The sequence below is a fragment of the Heteronotia binoei genome, chromosome 8, assembly GCF_032191835.1.
Source record: "Heteronotia binoei isolate CCM8104 ecotype False Entrance Well chromosome 8, APGP_CSIRO_Hbin_v1, whole genome shotgun sequence".
NCBI classification, from domain to species: Eukaryota; Metazoa; Chordata; class Lepidosauria; order Squamata; family Gekkonidae; genus Heteronotia; species Heteronotia binoei.
The window spans coordinates 122,091,800-122,117,593 of record NC_083230.1 but is presented as its reverse complement, the minus strand read 5'-3'; the positions used below and the strand labels follow the sequence as shown (position 1 = coordinate 122,117,593).

The following is a 25,794-nucleotide window of genomic DNA, read 5'->3' as shown; positions in this document are numbered from 1 at the left end:
CCTTCTGAGGGTTCCCCCTTTTCCTCCTTACCTACCTTGTCCATTGAGTAGCAGGTGCAGCTGCATAACAATCCCTGGATTAGGAGAGCGGGCAGCCAGCCACCCACCAGGAGCTTTGCCACACCATCAGCAGCTCTCATTAAGCCCTGGAGAAGCCCATGCCACCCTTTCTCCACTTCTTATGTGATTTGGGGCAGTGGGTGGCTTGTTGGCCTTTTGACTGGGGGGGGTGTCAGCCAAGGAGAGCCCCAGGCGAGCGAAGCCTGCTTGGGCTGGCTGGATCCCTAGCCAGCCCAAGCAGGCCTCATTCGCCCGGGGCTCTCCTTTCTTGCATCAGGTTGCTTTTGGCTGGGGTTATGCTAATGAGCTCCACCGCCGATTTTTTGACAAAACGACCCCTGGGTATCATGCCATAGAGTCCACCTTTCAAAGCGTCCATTTTCTCCAGAGGAACTTGCCTCCGTTGCCTGGAGATGTGTTCTAATCAAGGCCGGTCCTAGAGTGACTTGTGCCCTAGGCAAAACTAACTTTGTGTGCCCCTCTGCAGCGCAGCACCAGTTTTGTTTAGATCCCCTTCTCTAGAGTCACGCAGCAGGGGCAACCCAATCTTTCCATTCTATCCTATGGGCCCATAGGAATCTTTCCATTCTATCCTATGGGCCCATAGGAAAGAATGGATGCCGTTCTTTCTTGTGGGCCCGTAGGATAGAATGGACGCATTCTTTCCCAGGGGTGCAAAGGCAGGGAGAAAACCCCTGCCTCCTCGCCTCTCCGGAGACTCCTGAGAGGTATGCGGGGGAGGGGGAGAGATCCTCTCCCTGCTTTTTGCACGCCATGGTGCAAAACCAGGGGGAAAGTCCTGCCTCGGTACCTCTCAGGAGAGTCGCGAGCAGTGCAGGGAACTCAGAGAGGCAGAAGAAGAAGAAGATATTGGATTTATATCCCGCCCTCCACTCCAAAGAGTCTCAGAGCGGCTCACAATCTCCTTTCCCTTCCTCCCCCACAACAGACACCCTGTGAGGTAGATGAAGATATTGGATTTATATCCCGCCCTCCACTCCAAAGAGTCTCAGAGCGGCTCACAATCTCCTTTACCTTCCTCCCCCCTCACAACAGACATTCTGTGAGGTAGATGAAGATATTGGATTTATATCCCGCCCTCCACTCCGAAGAGTCTCAGAGCGGCTCACAATCTCCTTTACCTTCCTCCCCCACAACAGACACCCTGTGAGGTAGATGAAGATATTGGATTTATATCCCGCCCTCCACTCCAAAGAGTCTCAGAGCGGCTCACAATCTCCTTTACCTTCCTCCCCCCTCACAACAGACATTCTGTGAGGTAGATGAAGATATTGGATTTATATCCCGCCCTCCACTCCGAAGAGTCTCAGAGCGGCTCACAATCTCCTTTACCTTCCTCCCCCACAACAGACACCCTGTGAGGTAGATGAAGATATTGGATTTATATCCCGCCCTCCACTCCAAAGAGTCTCAGAGCGGCTCACAATCTCCTTTCCCTTCCTCCCCCCTCACAACAGACACCCTGTGAGGTAAGTGGGGCTGAGAGGGCTCTCCCAGAAGCTGCCCTTTCAAGGACAACCTCTGCCAGAGCTATGGCTGACCCAAGGCCGTTCCAGCAGCTGCAAGTGGAGGAGTGGGGGAATCAAACCAGGTTCTCCCAGATAAGAGTCCGCACATTTAACCGCTACACCAAACTGGCTCTCTGGGTGGCTGCCTCACCAAGACACCTGGGGGGGGGCGCCCAATTTGGTGCCCCCAGTCCACCAGCGCCCTAGGCAACCACCTAGTTTGCCTAGTGGCAGAACCCGCCCTGGTTCTAATTATGGGAGATCTCCAGGCCACACCTCTGAATATCCTCCAGGCCCCCAGGGGTCGCCATGACTTCCAGGTACACACATGACCCGCAAACACACCTCCTTAGAATACCAGCAGTCAGGAAGGCAAGGGCAGGCTTTATTCAGCCATCTTTTTGAATATCCTCCAGGCTCCCAAGCACACACACACATAAACGCATGTACAGGCTCAGCGTATGGGAGTAGGCCATGTAGGCAGGTGCCTACAGTGCCGTAAGGCGTCCCTTCCCACATGCCAGCTGGCGCAGCTCTGTCTCTTTCCCCAGCCCGAGACTTGGGCTGAGGGAAGAGGCGGCTGGGTTTCGCTCCGGGGCTGCCTCCCCTGCAGGAAACTGATCCACACTCTCAATGGAGCGCTTCGAGTTTTTAAACATGCAGGTCAAGAGAACGTTGCTAACGAGAACAAACCAACAAACAGAGAACCAATATAAGGTTTGAGAGTCCTCGTGGACGTGCTACTCAAGTGTAGCCGTGTTGACGCGCAGTCCTCTTCGTGAGGAAACAAGATAAATAATGAAGAAAAATTTGCAAAAATCAAAGAACGGATTCAGACGTTGAGGAGAAGTACAACTGATAACACGGTTCCCGGGTACAATCACGTGTTTCGATTTAAACTTCCTCTGATCAGTGTACTTCCACAGTCTGGAACCAATGCTCAAGAGCCATTTACGCGCAGTTAGTCAATTTCTTCAAGCGGTTTGTAAATTTCCTTTAAGAGCTTTTGTTTAATCCTATAGTGTCTCAGGAGCATGTCGTCTCTTGGCTTGTAACCTTCTGGTGTTCTTTGATTTGTAAATCGATGGTGCGGTCTCATTTGGAATACTGTGTGCAGTTCTGGTCGCCGCACCTCAAAAAGGATATTCTAGCATTGGAAAAAGTCCAGAAAAGGTCAACTAGAATGTTTAAAGGGTTGGAACACTTTCCCTATGAAGAAAGGTTAAGACGCTTGCGGCTCTTTAGCTTGGAGAAACGTCGACTGCGGGGTGACATGATAGAGGTTGACAAGATTATGCATGGGATGGAGAAGGTAGAGAAAGAAGTCCTTTTCTCCCTTTCTCACAACACAAGAAACTCGTGGGCATTCGATGAAATTGCTGAGCAGTCGGGTTAAAACGGATAAAAGGAAGTCCTTCTTTACCCAAAGGGTGAAGGTTTGAGAGTCCAAACGGACGTGCTACTCAAGTGGAATTCACTGCCACAGGAGGTGGTGGCAGCTACAAACATAGCCAGCTTCAAGAGGGAGTTAGATAAAAATATGGAGCAGGAATCCATCAATGGCTATTAGCCACAGTGTGTATATATATGTGTGTGTGTGTGTATATATATATATATATAATTTTTTTGGCCACTGTGTGACACAGAGTGTTGGACTGGATGGGCCATTCGCTGATACAACATGGCTTCTCTTATGTTCTTATGTGACACAGAGTGTTGGACTGGATGGGCCACTGGCCTGATCCAACATGGCTTCTCTTATGTTCTTCTGTGACACAGAGTGTTGGACTGGGTGGGCTATTGGCCTGATCCAGCATGGTTTCTCTTATGTGATATAACATGGCTTCTCTTATGTTCTTATGTGACACAGAGTGTTGGACTGGATGGGCCATTGGCCTGACCCAACATGGCTTCCCTTATGTTTATTTATTTTTTTATTTATTTAATGAACTTATATCCCGCCCTTCTCACCGAAGTGTCTCAGGGCGGCTCACAACACAATGATTCATACAATTCCATTTAAAACATTTACAGATACAATAAAAGCATAGTTAATAAAACAAGATAAAATAAAGCCAGCGGTCTATAAGAGCATTTTGTTCCATCCAAAGATGTTCCATCCAAAGTATCAGTTAGGTGTTATAGGCCTGCCGGAAGAGGGCTGTCTTGCAGGCCCTGCGGAACTGCCCTAGGTCCCGCAGGGCCCGCACCTCCTCCGGCAGCTGGTTCCACCAGTAAGGTGCCGCTGTTGAGAAGGCCCGATCCCTGGTGGATTTTAGGCGGGCCTCCTTTGGCCCAGGGACTACCAGCAGATTTTGTGAGCCGGAACGTAGTACTCTCTGGGGAACGTGTGGGGAGAGACGGTCCCTCAGGTAGGCAGGTCCTAGGCCATACAGGGCTTTAAAGGTAATGGCCAACACCTTGTACTGGACTCGGAATGTTACTGGCAGCCAGTGCAGATCCCGGAGCCCCGGCCGAATGTGCTCCCATCTTGGGAGCCCTAATAACAGCCGGGCAGCAGCGTTCTGCACCAACTGCAGTTTCCGGGTCCGGCACAAGGGTAGCCCCATGTAGAGGGCATTACAGTAGTCCAACCTCGAGGTGACCGTAGCATGAATCACTGTTGCTAGGTCGTCGCGCTCCAGGAAGGGGGCCAACTGTCTCGCCCGCCTAAGGTGAAAAAAAGCGGATGGCCATCTAGCCTCTGTGTTCTTATGTGACACAGAGTGTTGGACTGGGTGGGCCATTGGCCTGATCCAACATGGCTTCTCTTATGTTCTTTTGTGACACAGAGTGTTGGACTGGGTGGGCCATTGGCCTGATCCAACATGGCTTCTCTTATGTTCTTATGTGACACAGAGTATTGGACTGGATGGGCCACTGGCCTGATCCAACACGGCTTCTCTTCTGTTCTTCTGTGACACAGAGTGTTGGACTCGAGGGGCCACTGGCCTGATCCAGCATGGCTTCTCTTATGTTCTTCTGTGACACAGAGTGTTGGACTGGAGGGGCCATTGGCTGATCCAACATGGCTTCTCTTATGTTCTTATGTTTCCGTTTGGTTTACTCATCCCTTGCAGGAAAGGCAGCCCAAGAGCGAGGCAGAGGCCCCATGCCTGCTCTTTCTGCGGAAGAAAGAGGTGGTTAGGCAATTTGTATGGAGTGCAGATGGGGCGATCTTACTCCTCTCAGCCTTCCAGCGCGGCAAGGTTGAGCGGGGGGAGGGGGGGACATTTGCATAGAAGGCTCCTTGAGAGGAGCCTCCCCTGCTAACAGGCCCCTGTTTGGTTCGGCTCTGGGGGCCCTCCCTCAGTGGAGGGCAGGGGGGCGGAACCTGCCTGGGGCGGCAAAGACCCGAGTGCCGGCCCTGCACGTGCACGTAAAAAAACAAATATCTATATTTCAGAATATAAGCAGTATAAATCAAAGCTGTGAAACTCATTTGTTACAAGGGCTGGGCCTGACATGAATGTCACTTTGTCGGGCCGGCCCACATGTTCCGTAAAATGTAATGCCAGGTGCTGGAGATTTAAACTTTCCAAAGGACACAGACAAACCCAAATAAGTGTATTATTTCTTTGGTCAAAATACAAACATGCTGAAGACATTAGCACACCTCAAGAAATTATTTAGCAGAGTTTGAAGTTAGCAGCGCAGCAAAGAATCATAGAGTCGGAAGGGACCTCCAGGGTCATCTAGTCCAACTCAGTGCACAATGCGGGAAACTCACAAACACCTCCCCCTAAATTCACAGGATCTTCATCGCTGTCAGATGGCCATCTAGCTTCTGTTTCAAAACCTCCAAGGAAGGAGAGCCCACCACCTCCCGAAGAAGCCTGTTCCACTGAGGAACCGCTCTCACGGTCAGGAAGTTCTTCCTCATGTTGAGCTGGAAACTCTTTTGATTTAATTTCAACCCACTGGTTCTGGTCCTGCCTTCTGGGGCCACAGAAAACAATTTCACACCATCCTCTATATCAGGAGTGGCCAACGGTAGCTCTCCAGATGTTTTTTGCCTACAACTCCCATCAGCCCCAGCCATTGGCCATGCTGGCGGGGGCTGATGGGAGTTGTAGGCAAAAAATCATCTGGAGAGTTACCGTTGGCCACTCCTGCTCTATATGACAGCCCTTCAAGTACATATGAACATGAACATATGAAGCTGCCTTATACTGAATCAGACCTTTGGTCCATCAAAGTCAGTATTGTATTCTCAGACTGGCAGCGGCTCTCCAGGGTCTCAAGCTGAGGTTTTTCACACCTATTTGCCTGGACCCTTTTTTGGAGATGTCAGGGATTGAACCTGGGACCTTCTGCTTCCCAAGCAGATGCTCTACCACTGAGCCACCGCCCCTCCCCTTGAGTACGTGAAGACGGGGCTCCCATCACCTCTCAGCCGCCTCTTCTCCAGGCTAAACATGCCCAGCTCCTTTAACCTTTCCTCATAGGACTTGGTCTCCAGACCCCTCACCATCTTCGTCGCCCTCCTCTGGACGCATTCCAGCATATCTATATCCTTCTTAAAATGTGGTGCCCAAAACTGAACACAAGACTCCTGAGCTGAGACAAAAATGTGTGAGCTGGAGGCTAAAAAATTCTGAGCTAGCTCACGCTAACTCAGCATAGAGGGAACATTGGTTGCCACCAAGTGATGATAACTCCAGGTGAGGTCTAACCAGACTAAAGCGATCCCATCACTTCGCGTGATCTGGACACTAGACTTCTGTCGATACAGCCCAAAATTGCATTTGCCTTTTATTGCAGAGAATATGCAGAGAACCTGTGTGTATTTAAAAGAATATGATTGCTTCACCTAAAACTACAAGGGAAGGGTAAACTGGGAAGAAAATAACAGGCACTAACTTCCTTCATCTTTACAGTTAGAGAACAAAATTGGGAATGGCTTCTCTTCTCCAAACCCAGACAAAGAGGGGAAGAGAACCATAAAATGCAGAATAGCCAGTGCATTGATTTCCAATCACAACACTCAATTCCAGGTAATTTAACTAAGAACTCCTACAGACGTTTGCAGGCTTTCTCTTCAGCTAACAGATAGGTTACAGCAAACCCATGTGACTTCCTGTTGACTAACAAAACAAGGTTAACTCTGTAATTACTGAAGTGCTGCAAACTTCCTAATTCCAACATGCTTAAAACGTTGGCATGCTCTGATGCCCACCCCTCCTCTCCCAGGGCCCACGACTCATTGCACTGGGACAGTAGACAGGGACGTATTACGCAGCCTTTGTCATCTGGCAATAGAGAAAATGGACAGTTGCTTGCAGGCCGGATAAGAGCTCCGGATGAGCCGATTCCGGCCCGCGGGCCGTATGTTTGAAACTTCTGGTCTAAATGGTTTAGAGCAGGGGTGGCCAAACTGTGGCTCGGGAGCAACATGTGACTCTTTCACAAATATGTTGTGGCTCTCAGAGCCCCCACTGCCCCATTGGAGAAGGGATTTCTCTCTTTAAATCACTCTTCCAAGCCAGCCAGCCGCTTGGGGAATGCATTTAAAGTTGCTTTCTTTCCACCTCCCTCTCCCCATCTATTTTCCTTCCTCCCTCCTGTACCTATTTTCCTTCCTCCTTTCCTTCCTATACATAACGCCCCTGTATAAATCGATGGTGTGGTCTCATTTGGAATACTGTGTGCAATTCTGGTCACCGCACCTCGAAAAGGATATTATAGCCTTGGAAAAAGTGCAGAAAAGGGCAACTAGAATGATTAAAGGGTTGGAACACTTTCCCTATGAAGAAAGGTTAAAACACTTGGGGCTCTTTAGCTTGGAGAAACGTCGCATGCGGGGTGACATGATAAGAGGTTTACAAGATTATGCATGGGATGGAGAAGGTAAAGAAAAAAGCACTTTTCTCCCTTTCTCACAATACAAGAACTTGTGGGCATTCGATGAAATTGCTTAGCAGTCAGGTTAAAACGGATAAAAGGAAGTCCTTCTTCACCCAAAGGGTGATTAACATGTGGAATTCACTGCCACAGGAGATGGTGGCGGCTACAAGCATAGCCAGCTTCAAGAGGGGGTTAGATAAAAATATGGAGCAGAGGTCCATCAGTGGTTGTTAGCCACAGTGTGTGTGTGTGTAATTATATATACATATAATTTTTTTGGCCACAGTGTGACAGAGTGTTGGACTGGATGGGCCATTGGCCTGATCCAACATGGCTTCTCTTATGTTCTTATGTGACACAGAGTGTTGGACTGGATGGGCCACTGGCCTGATCCAACATGGCTTCTCTTATGTTCTTATGTGACACAGAGTGTTGGACTGGATGGGCCATTGGCCTGATCCAACATGGCTTCTCTTATGTTCTCCCTCCCTCCCTCCCTCCCTCCCTCCCTCCCTCCCTCCCTCCCTCCCTCCCTCCTTCCTTCCTTCCTTCCTTCCTTCCTTCCTTCCTTCCTTCCTTCCTTCCTTCCTTCCTTCCTTCCTTCCTTCCTTCCTTCCTTCCTTCCTGTTTTGTGGCTCTCAAACGTCTGCCATTCATGTCTTGTGGCTCTCAAACATCTGATTTTTATTCTATGTGGCTCTCACGTCAAGCATGTTTGGCCACCCTTGGTATGGAGAAACATATAACACACAGACTTCTCCAAAAAAAAATCTGGAAAACCAATAGCAAAAAGCTGAGAATGGGATCTTCTGTCAGGGAAAAAATAAAATGAACATAGAAAGGGACAAAGCAGTAAAACTTTGCTCCCCCCTGCAATGCAACCCACCTTTCAACCATCAGACCCTCTAATGGTGCTGAATCTAATATGGCCACAGTGCGGGCCTCATTTCTCCTGGAAACGAGTGCCAATTCCATCTCTTCCCTCCCCGCTCCTTCCCATCCCATTTTCGCATTTGTCGAGGCAAGTGATGCTCAGACCAAAGGTCACGTTGGGCCTGTCAGAAGCGTTTTAGAACAAGGAGGGAAGGAGTGGTGGAGCAGAGAAGCTGTCCAAAATGTCTCCAGCGTGTCACCATCACGGAATGGCTCAGAACGGGCTGGGTGGTCTTCCCCCCTTCCCCTCCCTCGCCCCCCACTCCGTTGTCTCCGGGACTAACAGCCTAATCAGTTAATATCTGTTGACATCACTTATCTACAAACATGCTCCCCGGATGCCCTTGGAGGAAAGTGCTCCGCGAGTCTGTCTTTGGCGAAAGCCTAACATGGAGGTCTTAATGGAAGCAAACGAGGTGTTAATGAAGCATAAAAGGGACGTCCCCCCATGTTCCTTGGGGGGGGGGGGAATTGATTTCTGCTGAGCCTGGTCCCTCTGAGCTGCCTCTGAACCAGAAAGCCTGATGATTCTGTCCTCCTCCACAATGCAATCTGTGTGAAAGAGCCACATGTGGCTCTCAAGCCATGGTTAAAAAGCTGATCAGTTGTATCTTGACAAACAGGACAATGGCCTTTCTTCTTCTCCTCCTCCTTTCTTCTTCTTCTTCTCCTCCTCCTTTCTTCTTCTTCTTCTCCTCCTTCTCCTTTCTTCTCCTTCTCCTCCTTTCTTCTTCTTCTTCTCTTTCTTTCTTTTCCTCCTCCTTTCCCTTTCTCCTCCTCCTTTCTTCTTCTTCTCCTTTCCCTTTCTTCTTCCTCTTCTCTTCCCTCTGCTTCTCCTTTCTTCTCCTCGTCTCTTCTTCTCCTTCTCCTTTCTTCTCCTTTTCCTTATTCTTCTCTTCCTCTTCCTCCTTTCTCCTCCTCGTTTCTTCTTCTTCTCCTTCTTTTCGTTCTTCTGCTCCTTCTCCTCTTCCTCCTCCTTCTCCTTTCTTCTCGTTCTCCTCCTTTTCCTTCTTCTGCTCCTTCTCCACCTTCTTTCTTCTTCATCCAAAAGTGGCTTGCTATTGCCTGCCTCTGTATAGCAACCCTGGGCTTCCTTGGTGGTCTCCCATCCAAGTCCCGGGCAGGGATGACCCTGCTTAGCTTCCAAGATCTGATGAGATCAGGCTAGCCTGGGCCCTCCAGGTAAGGGCAGGGCTATCTTCTAGGGATGAGCAATGTTGTTTCCTGCTTGCATCTGTTAAAGCATTTCATTATGTTGTTTGCATGCATGCTCTTTTGCTGTTCAGCCTCTGCCTTATACGTGTGGACTCATAAGTCTCATTCCATTCTGTCTGACAAAGTTCGCTTCCAGAACATGTCTTTCCTATCCTTTTATTCACAGCGTGAATAAAACTTTTGTTGGTCTGAAGCAGGAGTGACCAAACTGGCTTCACATAAGAGCCACATAGAATAAATGTCAGATCTTTGAGAGCCACAAGACATGAACATCAGATGTTTGAGGGCAGGCAGGCCGGCAGGAAGGAAGGAAGGAAGGAAGGCAGGAAGGAAGGCAGGCAGGAAGGAAGAAAGGAAGGAAGGAAGGAAGGAAGGAAGGAAGGCAGGAAGGAAGGAAGGAAGGAAGGCAGGAAGGAAGGCAGGCAGGAAGGAAGGAAGGAAGGCAGGCAGGAAGGAAGGCAGGCAGGAAGGAAGAAAGGAAGGCAGGAAGGAAGGCAGGCAGGAAGGAAGAAAGGAAGGCAGGAAGGAAGGCAGGCAGGAAGAAAGAAAGGAAGGCAGACAGGAAGGAAAGCAGGAAGGAAGGCAGGCAGGCAGGAAGGAAGGCAGGCAAGCAAATCGATGGGGGAGGGAGGATGGAGAGAGAGGTGGAAAGAAAACAACTTTAACTTCAAATGCCTTCTCCAAGCCAGCCAACAAGGTGGCGAGGTCTTCGAGAGCTATATAATATGTGTGGACGAGCCACATGTGGCTCCCAAGCCACAGTTTGGCCACCCCTGGTCTTCAAGGTTCCATCAGACTCTAACTTAGTTCTATTGCTTCAGACCAACACAGCTGCCCACCTGGATCTATTGCTTCCTTTTATCAGTGGTTTTGCTTCTCTGGGTCTCCCCAGCAGCCTCATAGATTCTTTTCTTTTCTGGCATTTACCTGTTTTGTATGCATTTTATATGCCATTGATACACTATGCATGCACTCGAGGCATACGCATCAATGCTGATTTATTGATGTACCGTTCGCATTGGGAAACACACACATCTGGCTTGGGGAAGGGGTGAGAATCCAGCACGCCGAAATAGAAAATGGTAGAAAAAGGAAATGGTAGGTTTGACTTCTGTAAGGGAGATGCAAAATTGAAATGGGGATTCGGGGGAATGGAACAGCAGGTACCGGTAATTCGAAATCATCCCGCACATCAGCCGAGACCAGCTGCTGCGTTTTGCCACAGGTCTCAATCCTGTGTCACGCGCCAAGAATGCCACGCGCCAAGAATTTCCAGGCTTGATTTCAAGTAAAAAGCCTCAGAAGAGTGCTACATTGCCAGTATGCCTCCAGAACATGTCCTTCATGTAGCTCATGCGTGTCAAACATGTGGCCCAGGGGCCAAATCTGGCCCCCAGAGGACTTCTATTTGGTCCCCGAGCAACTGGCTGTCATCAGCTTCCTTCTCCCTCTCTCTTGCTTCCTTCTGCATCACAGCTTGCTTTGCCAGGCTTGCTCAATCGCACAGGAGCTACAGAACAGAATCTCTATTTTCTTTCTTGTGGGGGGAGGCAGAGCTTGCTTTGCCAGGCTCTCTCAATCGCACAGCAGAGCTACTGAGCCAAGCCTCTCTTCCTTCTATTGACTGAGGCTCCTCCCCTTCCTGGCCCCCTGGGGAAGGAAGGAAGGAAAGAGCCAGAGCTTCCTTTGCCCAGTTCCCTGGATCCCATGGGAGACATACAAAGAAAGCACCTTTAAGACTAATGAGTGCTATTGCTTTAAGTGTGTTTTATTTTAGGTTTTTTAAAAAAATCTTTAATTGTGTTTGTGTCCTTTATAAAGTTTATATCGCTGCTACCTCTTCTTAAATAGGTACACACATGGCCCAGCCTGACAAGGTCTCAAGAAAAATACATTGAAATATAGTGGAAGATGGGTTTAGTCTACGTAATGAGATAAACAGCTGTCGATACAGCTAAAAAGAGAAATACGTTGGATAGTGGTGTTCTTGTCCGCCTGATTTACTATTTCACATGTCAACATCATTCTAGTTTGCCATTAGAAAAAAAGAATACAATGAAATATAGTTAAAATGGGTTAAGCATATGTAATGAGATAAACAGCCAATATCCCTATTTTGAGGATGTCAATTCCAAAAAATTATTCCGATACGCTATTCTAAAAGAGAAATACATTGGAATACTGTGGATGTATCATTGTACTCGACGAGAGTGGGTTTAGCATCTGTAATGAGATTTAAAAAAAAAAACCCAATGTCCCTGTTCAGTCCTGGGAGGCGCTTGTTCCAAGTTTCATAATAATTTGCAATTCAGCAGTTTCTCTCCCCATTCTGTTCTTGAAGTTCCTTGTTTCTGAAATTCAGTGCTGCAGAAATTGCCTAAGTAGGATCCTGAGTAACAATAAGCTAAGCCCAGTGCCCTAGACCAGTCAGGGCTGGCCCTAGACTGTCTCACACCCTAGGCAAGGCAACTTCTGCACGCCCCCCCGCCCCGTAACATCACCAAGGCACATGGGAAGTGCCAATTCAGTGCCCTAGGTGATCGCCTAGTCTGCCCAGTGCCCAATATGGCCCTGGCGGCAGTCCTTAACCACGCGTTCTAGCACAGGGGTGTCAAACATGCAGTCTGGGGGCCGAATCAGGACCCCAGAGGGCTCCTATCAGGTCCCCGAGCAACTGGCTGTCATTTATTTTATTTATTTATTTATTACATTTGACTTATATCCCGCCCTCTCCGCAAGCGGACTCAGGGTGGCTCACAGTATCATCTGCTTCCTTCTCCCTCTTCTTGCTTCCTTCTGCATCACAGCTTGCTTTGCCAGGCTTGCTCAATCGCACAGGAGCTACAGAGCAAAGTCTCTATTTTCTCCATTGGCTGAGACTCCTCCCTTGGGGAGAAGGGGGGGGGAGGGAGAGCTTGCTTTGTCAGGCTCTCTCAATTACACAGCAGAGCTACTGAGCCAAGCCTCTCTTCCTTCTATTGGCTGTGACTCCCGGTCCCCTGGGGAAGGAAGAAAGAGCCACAGCTTCCTTTGCCCAGTTCCCTGGATCCCATGGGCGAAATACAAAGAAAGCATCTTTAAGACCAATGAATGCTAACGTTTTAAGCATGTTCGAAGTTTTTAAAAATATATATTTGTGTTTGTCTGTGTCCTTTATAAAAATTTATATCTCTGCTACCTAATCTTAAATAGGTACAGACATGGCCCAGCCTGACATGGCTTGGCCCAACTTGGCATGGCCTGGCCCAACAAGGTCTCATTTGTGTCAGATCCGGCCCTCATAGCAAATGAGTTCGACGCCCTTGAGTTTGACAATCTAGCACATTTGTAAACCTATTCTGTGCAGTGCTGCCCTATTACCTGGGCAGAAAAGCCCTTACGACCTAAACTTCTGAATTAAGAACATAAGAGGAGCCATGTTGGATCAGGCCAGTGGCCCATCCAGTCCGACACTCTGTGTCACATAAGAACAGAAAAGGAGACATGTTGGATCAGGCCAATGGCCCATCCAGTCCGACACTGTGTGTCACATAAGAACAGAAGAGGAGCCATGTTGGACCAGGCCAGTGGCCCATCCAGTCCAACACTCTGTGTCCCACAAGAACATAAGAGAAGCCATGCTGAATCAGGCCAGTGGCCCATCCACTCCGACACTCTGTGTCACATAAGAACAGAAAAGGAAACATGTTGTATCAGGCCAGTGGCCCATCCAGTCCAACACTCTGTGTCACATAAGAACATAAGAGAAGCCATGTTGGATCAGGCCAGTGGGCCATCCAGTCCGACACTCTGTGTCACATAAGAACAGAAAAGGAGACATGTTGTATCAGGCCAGTGGCCCATCCAGTCCAACACTCTGTGTCACATAAGAACATAAGAGAAGCCATGTTGGATCAGGCCAGTGGCCCATCCAGTCCAACACTCTGTGTCACATAAGAACATAAGAGAAGCCATGTTGGATCAGGCCAGTGGCCCATCCAGTCCAACACTCTGTGTCACATAAGAACATAAGAGAAGCATGTTGGATCAGGCCAATGGCCCATCCAGTCCAGCACTCTGTGTCACATAAGAACATAAGAGAAGCCATGTTGGATCAGGCTAGTGGCCCATCCAGTCCAACACTCTGTGTCACACAGTGGCCAAATATATATATACACCTCTGCTCCATATTTTTATCCAATCCCCTATTAAAGCTGGCTATGCCTGTAGCCGCCACCACCTCCTGTGGCAGTGAATTCCACATGTTAATCACCCTTTGGGTGAAGAAGGACTTCCTTTTATCCGTTCTAACCTGCCTGCTCAGCAATTTCATTGAATGCCCACGAGTTCTTGTATTGTGAGAAAGGGAGAAAAGTACTTTCTTTACATTCTCCATCCCATGCATTATCTTGTCACCCTGCAGTCGACGTTTCTCCAAGCTATAGAGCCCCAAGCGTTTTAACCTTTCTTCATAGGGAAAGTGTTCCAACCCTTGAATCATCCTAGTTGTCCTTTTCTGCACTTTTTCCAATGCTATAATATCCTTTTTGAGGTCCGGTGACCAGAATTGGGCAAGCAGACGCAGACCTAGAGATTGGGGTTTAATTTCACGAGGAGAAGGCGGGGAAGCCCTGAAGTCCCTCCCCCCAGACGTATCCACCTCCATTTCACCTCTGCTTCTAAGATCTGTTAATATTTTTTGGGGTGGGGTGGGGAGGGGGTAGTGGTATATTTCATTTGTCTCCAGATCACGTTTCACCACTTAGGTGAAAAAAGAAAAAGAAAAGTTGGAGTAAAAGAGAAACAAGAGTCGGAGCGTCTAATAAATACTGCTTTGGCAGCCGAGAGTTTCCATTATGCTCGAAGAATGCGGAGCAGAGCAAGAGATCCCCACATCTGTTTGCATTTAGGGGTTTTTTTTAAGAAGGGGGGGGGGGGAAGCTGGCTTTGTTTGGGGAGGGGGGGGGTGACAGATCTTGGAGCAGAGCCAAAGGCCTTCCTCATTAAGGGAACCTTTAACCTGCCAGCTGCCAGAGCAAGAGGTAATTTTTTTTAAAAAGCTCTGCCCGTATTCCTGAGTAATTAGATTGGGAGGGAGAAAGCCAACGGGGCTGCTTGCCCAATCTGACGAGATTAGAAGCTCCCTTTGGAGCCTCGTGGCAGAGAGTGTTAAAGCTGCAGTACTGCAGTCCTACACTCTGCTCACGCCCTGAATTTGATCCCCGGCGGAAGCTGGGTTTTCAGGTCGCCGGTTCGAGGTCGACTCAACCTTCCATCCTTCCGAGGTCGGTCAAAGGAGTCCCCAGTTTGCTGGGGGGGGGGGGGAAGCGTAGATGACTGGAGAAGGCAAGGACAAACCACCCCGTAAAAAGTCTGCCGTGAAAACGTTGTGATGCGACATCACCCCAGAGTCGGAAATGACCGGTGCTTGCACAGGGGACTATCTTTACCTTTAAGCGCAGAGTGGTAAAGCTGCAGTCGGAATCCTCTGCTCACGACCTGAGTTCAATCCCAGCGGAAGCTGGATTCAAATAGCCGGCTCTAGGTTGACTCAGCCTTCCATCCTTCTGAGCTCGGTCAAATAATTCCCCAGCTTGCTGCGGGGGGGTGGGGAGTGTAGAGGACTGGGGAAGGCAATGGCAAACCACCCCGTAAAAAGACTGTCCTGAAAACATTGTGAAAGCAACGTCACCCCAGAGTCGGAAACGAATGGTGCTTGCACAGGGGACCTTTCCTTTCCTTGGGCTTTTAGATGGCTTTGCACTTGGAAATAGGGTTACCCTTAGGAAATACTGGCTCCTTCTCCAGAAAGAGCCCAGGTGGTTCCTGGGCACAGGCCTCAGATTCAGCTGGGGTTGCCAAGTCCAGTTCAAGAAACATCTGGGGACTTTGGGAGTGGAGCCAGGAGACTTTGGGGGTGGAGCCAGGAGCAAGGTTGTGACAAGCATGATTGAACTCCAAAGGGAGTTCTGGCCGTCACGTTTAAAAGGGACTGCTGCCCACCTTTTAAATGCCTTCCCTCCATTGGAAATAACGAAGGACAGGGGCACCTTCTTTGGGGGCTCATAGAATTGGATCCCCTGGTCCAATCTTTTTGAATCCTGGAAGGTCTTTTGGGGGAGAGGCACTGGATGCTATGCTGCAAATGTGGTGCCTCTACCTCGAAAAACAGCCCTCCCAGAGCCCCAGACACCCACAAATTAGTTCTCCATTATACCCTATGGGAATCAGTCTCCATAGGGAATAATGGAGTGCCCAGCAGATATTCCCCCCCCACACTTTTTGATGACCCTGAAGTGGGGGGAGGGCCTCAAAACTGGGGGATCCCCTGCCCCCACCTGGGATTTGATGATCCTAGATTCAGCTCCTGAACCTTTCTGACGGCCCCCCTCCTCCTCCCCACCTACCTTGTCCATTGAATCGTAGGTGCAGCTGCGTAACAATCCCTGGATTAGGAGAGCGGGCAGCCAGCCAGCCAGCAGGGGCTTTGCCATGCCCCCAGCAGCCCTCATTAACCCCCGGAGAAGCCTGCACCACCTTTCTCCACTTCCTATGTAATTTTGGGCGGCAGCTGGCTTGCTGGCTTTTTGATTGGCGGGGGGGGGGCAGGAGTGCCCCAGGCGAGTGAGGCCTGCTTGGGATGGCTGGATCTCTAGACAGCCCAAGCAGGCCTCGCCCGCCCGGGGCTCTCCTTTTTTGCATCGGGTTGCTTTTGGCTGGGGGGGTGGTGGTGGCGGCATATGCTAATGAGTTATGCTAATGAGCTCCACCATATTTTTTTTTTTTACAAAACGACCCCTGCCTGGGTGAATCTGTAGTCGAAACTGGCAAGTTATGGGTGGATCGGTGGGTGAAACTGTCAGGTTATATGGCTGGATCCGTTGGGTGAAATTGACAAGTTATTGTGGATCTGTGGACGAAAGTGGCAAGTTATGGGTAGTTCCATGTGTGAAAAACTGACTGGTTATTGGTGGACCCATGAGTAAAACTGGCAGGTGTTATTTGAATCTGTGGATGCAAGTTAAGGGTGGATCCATGAGCAAAACTGGATCTGTGGACAGAACTGTTGCGTGATTACGGATCTGTGGATGAAGCCGGCAAGTTACGGGTGGATCCATAGGTTAAACTGACAGATTATTGTGGATCTCTGGATGAAACTGGCAAGATATGGGTGGAGCCATGGGTGGAAAACTGACAGGTTATTGGTGGACCCATGGGTGAAACTGGCAAGTTATTGTGAATCTACGGTGTTAGGCAAATTGCCCTCAAAAGAGGTTTGGGGAGATCTTTTAGCGAGATCTTATGGATCTGTGTCTACAGGAGGCGTCTCCTATGGAATTCACCCAATATAGGGTTGCCAAGTCCAATTCAAGAAATATCTGGGGACTTTGGGGGTGGAGCCAGGAGACTTTGAGGGTGGAGCCAGGAGACATTGGGGCGGAGCCAAAAGCAAGGGTGTGACAAGCATGATTGAACTTCAAGGGAGTTCTGGCCATCACATTTAAAGGAACTGTACATCTTTTTAAATGCCTTCCTTCCATAGAAAATAATGAAGGATAGGGGCACCTTCTTTGGGGGTTCATAGAATTGGACCCTTGGTCCAATCTTTTTGAAACTTGGGAGGTATTTTGGGGAGAGGCACTAGATGCTATACTGAAAATTTGGTGCCCCTATCTCAAAAAAACGGGGCTCCCCAGAGCCCCCGATACCCACAGATCAATTCCCCATCATTCCCTATGGGAATCGTTCATGGAGGTGCATGATGGTTGTGGGGGCGGGGCTTCCCCCGCCGGCCAGCTGGCTGGGGGAGGGGGGAAGCCTGTTAAACCAGGGGATCCCCCTCTGGGACCCGGGGATTGGGAAGCCTAACCCAATAAGAGGAGATATTGTCTAATAATCAAGGGGTTTTATTATGAAATAAAGGCAAACGTACAAGGGTACAAAATCATACAACATACATACAAGCCTACGAAAACAGATATGAAATTGACAGAGGGGTAACACAAGGGTACAACATAGACGGGGTATACTACCTGGTCCTGATGGCCTAGAGCAGGGGTTGCCAACGGTAGCTCTCCAGATGTTTTTTTGCCTACAACTCCCATCAGCCCCAGCCAGCATGGCCAATGGCTGGGGCTGATGGGAGTTGTAGGCAAAAAAAAAACCACCTGGAGAGCTACCGTTGGCCACCCCTAGCCTAGGATCATTACAAATAGAAGACATGGACGTGCACTGCTAGATGCCATGTCTGGTGCTCCTTACTTAGAGTAGGGGGCGGGGGAGGAACAATCTGGTTCCATGTTGCTCAGGCAGAGAGAGAGAGAGAGAGATGAAGCCTTCTCTCCTGTTATAGTATTTTGGAAAGGAAGAGGTCCTCCCAAAAAAGGGGCTGGCTTGTTTGTGGGCAGTGTTTAGTCTCTTTTGGGTACCCACCTCAAGCCAATGAGCAGACCTGACTCTGGTCACCTGAATGGATCTCCAGGTAACAATGGGACAGGGGGAGGCTCCAAAGTGGCCGTTTGGGCAAGGCATGGGTGGAGGGGATTAAACAAGTCATACAAGCTTATCTAAGAGTGATAACAGAGGGCCGAATTGAGACCTAAGGTGACACCCGATCGACACAATAGCTCTGGCTCTGGGTTAAGGCCGGCCTTCCTCTTCTTACTCCTCTGGCTGGCACCATTCTTTGTTCAGATTTCCGTTTAACAAAAGCTCGGGCAGTCCGACAGGATCCACATCTAAGATAAGTGTGATTGCCTTATGTAGACGTTTGAAACAGCTGCTGAGTTCGTGAGCCTCTCGCTTCTCTGTCACGGAGTCTGGCAGTGCAGGAAAATGGTGTTAGCCTACCAACATAGCTTTCATGGACAAGGCTGGAAACCGCTTGCCTGGGCAGTTCCTGGCAGCGTGACTTCTTCCACTGCAGCGGCCGAGATGGTGCACGCACGGAGCATATGGGAGCTTGTCTTCACTCCTGGCCAGCACCCTTCCAGAGATACAGAGCGCTGTTGTAAAGCTGAGGTTGTTAGTATCCACATAAGTCTATTAGAAAGGAAAGGAAAAGGAAAGGTCCCCCTGTGCAAGCACCAGTCGCTTCCGACTCTGGGGTGACGCTGCTTTCACAACGTTTTCAGGGCAGACTTTTTTACAAGGTGGTTTGCCGTTGCCTTCCCCAGTCTTTTACACTTCTCCCCGCAACAAGCTGAGTACTCATTTTACCGACCTCGAAAGGATGGAAGGCTGAGTCAAAATGTTAGGTAAAACCCACATTTCAGAGCAGATGTGTGTGAGTTGAAACTCCAGGCACCCTGGCAACCAAACGGGTGATCATGATGTCCGTATATAAGTGAAATTAGGGGTCTTTTGCTCACAACGGATGAAACTGGCAAGTCATGGCTGGATCCGTGGGTGAAACTGGCAAATTATCATGGATCTGTGGACGAAACTGGCAAGTTATGGGTGGATCTGTGGTTGAACCTGGCAGGCTATGGGTGGATCGATGGGGGAAACTGGCAAGTTATCGTGGATCTGTCGACGAAACTGGCAAGTTATGGGTGGATCTGTGGGTTAACCTGGCAGGCTATGGGTGGATCCATGGGGGAAACTGGCAAGTTATCGTGGATCTGTGGATGGAACTGGCAAGTTATTGGCTCCATACCTAGAGTTGGCTCCGTACCTAGAACGCAATGACTTTGAAACAGCGATCCATGCGACAGTTACCTCAAGAACTGACTACTGTAATGCCCTCTACATGGGGCTGCCCTTGACTCAAATTTGGAGGCTACAACTGGTGCAAAATGCAACAACCAGGTTGTTAATGGAGCTACCTGTACGGGTGCACACTCAACCTCTGCTGGAAACATCGCGCTGGTTGCCTGTGATGTTCCGGATTCGTTTCAAAATGCTGGTCAGAACCTTTAAAGCCCTATATGACCTGGGACCTGCCTACCTTCGGGTCCGCATCTCCCCATATGTGTCCCAGGGAGCACTCTGTTCGGGATCTCAAAACCTCCTTAAGATCCCTGGACCGAAAGAGGCTCGACTGTCCAGCACTAGAACCGGGGCGTTCTCAGTCATACCCCCTGTTCTGTGGAACGCCCTCCCCGAAAACATCAGGGCTCTGCGGGACGTGCCACAGTTCCAAAGGCCTGTAAAACCGAATTATTTAAACTTGCTTTTAACCGCTGAAGGGAGGTAGCTATTACTCCACGGCAGCGACAATCCCACTGAATCATTATAACTGAAACAAGAACATCAGAGAAATTAGAAATGCACGTCTTGGTTTTAGGATTTTAAATCGTATGAATGGTTTTACTGTGCGTTTTGTTTTTAATCCTTATGTGGTTTAATCGGTTGATGTTAGCCGCCCTGAGCCCATCAGGGGAAGTCGGGGGGGGGATATAAATTTGATAAAATAAATAAAATAGATGCATGGGCAAAAGTGGCAGATTAAGGGTGGGTCTGTGAGTGAAATCGGCAGGTTATTGTAGTTCTGTGGCTGAAACTGGGAGCTTGTGGTGGATCCAGGGCTGACAGTGGGCGGAGTGCATCAAAACCTAGCACGTGGCCTCTGGGATGCTCCGTTTGTCCTGAATAATCTGATCATGTAGGCGAATCTGACGGTTCGCCTACCATTTGACGTCATCCTGGCAGGCCAGAGGGGCTCCAGGTTGGGGAACAAACTCCAATGACTGAGAACATAAGAACATGAGAAGCCATGTTGGATCAGGCCAATGGCCCATCCAGTCCAACACTCTGAGTCACATAAGAACATAAGAGAAGCCATGTTGGATCAGGCCAATGGCCCATCCAGTCCAACACTCTGTGTCACATAAGAACACAAGAGAAGCCATGTTGGATCAGGCCAATGGCCCATCCAGTCCAACACTCTGTGTCACATAAGAACATCAGAGAAGCCATGTTGGATCAGGCCAATGGCCCATCCAGTCCAACACTCTGTGTCACATAAGAACATAAGAGAAGCCATATTGGATCAGGCCAATGGCCCATCCAGTCCAACACTTTGTGTCACATAAGAACATAAGAGAAGCCATGTTGGATCAGGCCAATGGCCCATCCAGTCCAACACTTTGTGTCACACAAGAACATAAGAGAAGCCATGTTGGATCAGGCCAATGGCCCATCCAGTCCAACACTCTGTGTCACATAAGAACATAAGAGAAGCCATATTGGATCAGGCCAATGGCCCATCCAGTCCAACACTTTGTGCCACATAAGAACATAAGAGAAGCCATGTTGGATCAGGCCAATGGCCCATCCAGTCCAACACTCTGTGTCACACAGTGGCCAAAAAAAATTATACACACACACACACATATACACACTGTGGCTAATAGCCAGCGATGGACCTTTGCTCCATATTTTTATCTTACCCCCTCTTGAAGCTGGCTATGCTTGTAGCTGCCACCACCTCCTGTGGCAGTGAATTCCACATGTTAATCACCCTTTGGGTGAAGAAGGAGTTCCTTTTATCCATTTTAACCTGACTGAGGTTGAAGCAAGAGCAGAAAATGACCCCAACAAAAGTGATTTGGGGAGTAACCCTTTTTCGCATTAACATTTTTTAATTATTTTTTTTCAATTAAACAAGTAAATATCAATATCAATATGTCTATACAATTAATCTTATTAAAACAAGTTATAAACTAGCACAAGTACTTAAATACACATGATAAATATCAAGGAAGGATATTAAGTTACCTAAATGTAATTAGACATACTGACTATTCCCTGTTCAAGAAGAGAGGTCAAGATGAGTGTCAAGATACAATCAATCCAAAAAAATACTTACATTATTTTTTAAAAAATATATGTCATACATATTAATTCCTAGCTGCCTAAACATATTCTATATTTACTACATTTACTATATATTCTATATGTACTATAGAGGTTATTCCAAAAAATTACTATTAGGTAATTACCATTAGGTGTGGTCCACGACTAGCACAGTAAGAGAAAATGGTAAAGAGTAAAAGAAGGCAGTAACCCTTTTGACCTACTCTGCATAGGGATGCTTTCAAACTCTGCTTTGCTGACCTTGTCTCAATTTTGCTTCTCCTCTGTATTTCACACCTATTTTCCGTTGCTTTGCTTTGGATTTCCTTCCTGTAAGAAGCACCTGTTTTTCAGAGTTACAAACTGCGTATTTAAAAAAAATAATAGTAATAACAACCAGCGAACGATCCAAACAGATCTGGAAAGCCACTGGCAGAAAGCAGAGGAAAGAAACCAATGATTAAAAACATGGCTTGTTCTCCATCGCCTTACCCATGCAGGTGCTGAGCTGCGTGAACCCCGATAATGTGAACAGCCCTGAGATCCCCGTGAAGATCTTGAACTGCGACACCATCAACCAGATCAAGGAGAAGATCCTGGATGCCATCTTCAAGAACGTCCCTTGCTCCCATCGGCCCAAAGCTGCCGACATGGATCTAGGTACGTGGGCAACTGGTCGGGTGGATGAAGCGAAACGTTCATCGAGGCCGTGGGGCAAGTTCACACCACCTTGTGAGCACATGCTGGCAGTGACATTGGCTTCCAGCCTTTCTGCCTAAATAAGGGTCCCCAGCATTTTTGAGCCTGTGGGCACCTTTGGAATTAGAACATAAGAGAAGCCATGTTGGATCAGGCCAATGGCCCATCCAGTCCAACACTCTAGGGAGAGCCAGTTTGGTGTAGGGTTAAGTGTGAGGACTCTTATCTGAGAGAACCGGATTGGATTCCCCACTCCTCCACTTGCACCTGCTGGAATGGCCTTGGGTCAGCCATAGTGCTGGCAGAGGTTGTCCTTGAAAGGGCAGCTGCTGTGAGAGCCCTCTCAGCCCCACCCACCTCACAGGGTGTCTGTTGTGGGGGAGGAAGGTAAAGGAGATTGTGAGCCGCTCTGAGACTCTTCGGAGTGGAGGGCGGCATATAAATCCAATATCTTCTTCTTACATAAGAACATAAGAGAAGCCATGTTGGATCAGGCCAATGGCCCATCCAGTCCAACACTCTGAGTCACATAAGAACATAAGAGAAGCCATGTTGGATCAGGCCAATGGCCCATCCAGTCCAACACTCTGTGTCACATAAGAACATAAGAGAAGCCATGTTGGATCAGGCCAATGGCCCATCCAGTCCAACACTCTGTGCCACATAAGAACATAAGAGAAGCTATGTTGGATCAGGCCAATGGCCCATCCAGTCCAACACTCTGAATCACATAAGAACATAAGAGAAGCTATGTTGGATCAGGCCAATGGCCTATCCAGTCCAACACTCTGAGTCACATAAGAACATAAGAGAAGCCATGTTGGATCAGGCCAATGGCCCATCCAGTCCAACATTCTGTGTCACATAAGAACTTAAGAGAAGCCATATTGGATCAGCCCAATGGCCCATCCAGTCCAACACTCTGTGTCACATAAGAACATAAGAGAAGCCATGTTGGATCAGGCCAATGGCCCATCCAGTCCAACACTCTGTGCCACATAAGAACATAAGAGAAGCTATGTTGGATCAGGCCAATGGCCCATCCAGTCCAACACTCTGAATCACATAAGAACATAAGAGAAGCTATGATGGATCAGGCCAATGGCCTATCCAGTCCAACACTCTGAGTCACATAAGAACATAAGAGAAGCCATGTTGGATCAGGCCAATGGCCCATCCAGTCCAACATTCTGTGTCACATAAGAACTTAAGAGAAGCCATATTGGATCAGCCCAATGGCCCATCCAGTCCAACACTCTGTGTCACATAAGAACATAAGAGAAGCCATGTTGGATCAGGCCAATGGCCCATCCAGTCCAACACTCTGTGCCACATAAGAACATAAGAGAAGCTATGTTGGATCAGGCCAATGGCCCATCCAGTCCAACACTCTGAATCACATAAGAACATAAGAGAAGCTATGATGGATCAGGCCAATGGCCTATCCAGTCCAACACTCTGAGTCACATAAGAACATAAGAGAAGCCATGTTGGATCAGGCCAATGGCCTATCCAGTCCAACACTCTGAGTCACATAAGAACATAAGAGAAGCCATGTTGGATCAGCCCAATGGCCCATCCAGTCCAACACTCTGTGTCACATAAGAACATAAGAGAAGCCATGTTGGATCAGGCCAATGGCCCACCCAGTCCAACACTCTGTGTCACATTGTGGCCAAAAACCTAGGTGCCATCAAGAGGTCCATCAGTGGAGCTAGAAGTCCTTCCACTATGTCCCCCCTCAAGCACAAGAATACAGAGCATCACCGCCCCAGACAGAGAGTTCCAACAATAAGCTGTTGCTAATAGCCACTGATGGACCTCTGCTCCATATGCTTATCCATTCCCCTCTGTCTATGCTTGTAGCCACCACCACCTCCTGTGGCAGTGAATTCCACATGTTAATCACGCTTTGGGTGAAGGACTTTCTTTTATCCGTTCTAACCCGACTGCTCAGCAATTTCATCAAATGCCCACAAGTTCTTGTATTGTGAGAAAGGGAGAAAAGTACTTCTTTCTCTACCTTCTCTATCCCATGCATAATCTTGTAAACCTCTGTCATGTCACCCCGCAGTCAACGTTTCTCCAAGCTAAAGAGCTCCAAGCGTTTTAACCTTTCTTCATAGGGAAAGTGTTCCAACCCTTTAATCATTCTAGTTGCCCTTTTCTGGACTTTTTCCAATGCTATAATATCCTTTTTTGAGGTGCGGTGACCAGAATTGCACACAGTATTCCAAATGAGACCGCACCATCGATTTATACAGGGGCATTATGATACTGGCTGATTTGTTTTCAATTCCCTTCCTAATAATTCCCAGCAGAGAGTACCAATGATACATTGTGACTAATAGCCGCTGATGGACCTCTGCTCCATATGCTTATTCATTCCCCTCTTGAAGCTGTCTATGCCTGTAGCCGCCGCCAGCTCCTGTGGCAGTGAATTCCACGTGTTAATCCCCCTTTGGGTGAAGAAGTCCTTCCTTTCATCCATTCTAACCCGACCACTCAGCAATTTCATCGAGTTCCCACGAGTTCTCGTGTTGTGAGAAAGGGAGAAAAGGACTTCTTTCTCTACCTTCTCTATCCCGTGCATAATCAGGTCTCTCTCTCTCTCTGGGCAGGAAACGCAGAGGAGGTCTCTGTCTGTGCCCGGGATAAGGGAGCTCGCCCTCCTGCGTGAACTGAACCATAAAATTGCAACCAGAGAATCATGTGCAGTATCTGTGCTCAGGGAAGGTGCCAGCTGCCCCGGGGTGCTTTTGGCTTGCTCTGTTGATTGACAGCTCTGTCCTTCCTAGGCTATCAAGTATCACTGAATGCAGAAAAGGACTTTCTCGGCTGCAAGTCTGCTACCACGCCTGGCTGCTGAGATAGTCCATTTAGTCCCAAACAGTTGCTTTTATTCAGGGCTTTTTTTTGTAGCAGGAGCTCCTTTGCATATTAGGCCACACACCCCTGATGTAGCCAATCCTCCTGAAGCTCACAGTAGGCCCTGTACGAAGAGCCCTGTGAGGAATTCTAGCAGGACCTCCTTTGCATATTAGGCCACACACCCCTGATGTAGCCAATCCTCCTGAAGCTCACAGTAGGCCCTGTACGAAGAGCCCTGTAAGGAATTCCAGCAGGACCTCCTTTGCATATTAGGCCACACACCCCTGATGTAGCCAATCCTCCTGGAGCTCTCAGCAGGCCCTGTACGAAGAGCCCTGTAAGGAATTCTAGCAGGACCTCCTTTGCCTATTAGGCCACACACCCCTGATGTAGCCAATCCTCCTGGAGCTCTCAGCAGGCCCTGTTCGAAGAGCCCTGTAAGGAATTCTAGTAGGACCTCCTTTGCCTATTAGGCCACACACCCCTGATGTAGCCAATCCTCCTGGAGCTCTCAGCAGGCCCTGTACAAAGAGCCCTGTAAGGAATTCTAGCAGGACCTCCTTTGCCTATTAGGCCACACACCCCTGATGCAGCCAATCCTCCTGGAGCTCTCAGCAGGCCCTGTACGAAGAGCCCTGTAAGGAATTCTAGCAGGACCTCCTTTGCCTATTAGGCCACACACCCCTGATGTAGCCAATCCTCCTGGAGCTCTCAGCAGGCCCTGTTCGAAAAGCCCTGTAAGGAATTCTAGTAGGACCTCCTTTGCCTATTAGGCCACACACCCCTGATGTAGCCAATCCTCCTGGAGCTCTCAGCAGGCCCTGTACAAAGAGCCCTGTAAGGAATTCTAGCAGGACCTCCT

General features: G+C 48.7%; 1 protein-coding gene across 1 annotated transcript in view; it reads left to right on the top strand.

The window, feature by feature from the left end:
• PLXNA4 (plexin A4) overlaps window positions 1-25,794 on the top strand; it is a 930,623-nt gene that overhangs the window by 731,756 nt on the left and 173,073 nt on the right. Inside the window, exon 24 of the mRNA XM_060246008.1 lies at window positions 21,863-22,022. Coding sequence (XP_060101991.1) covers window positions 21,863-22,022 — 160 coding nt within the window. The remainder of the gene's footprint in view (window positions 1-21,862; window positions 22,023-25,794) is intronic.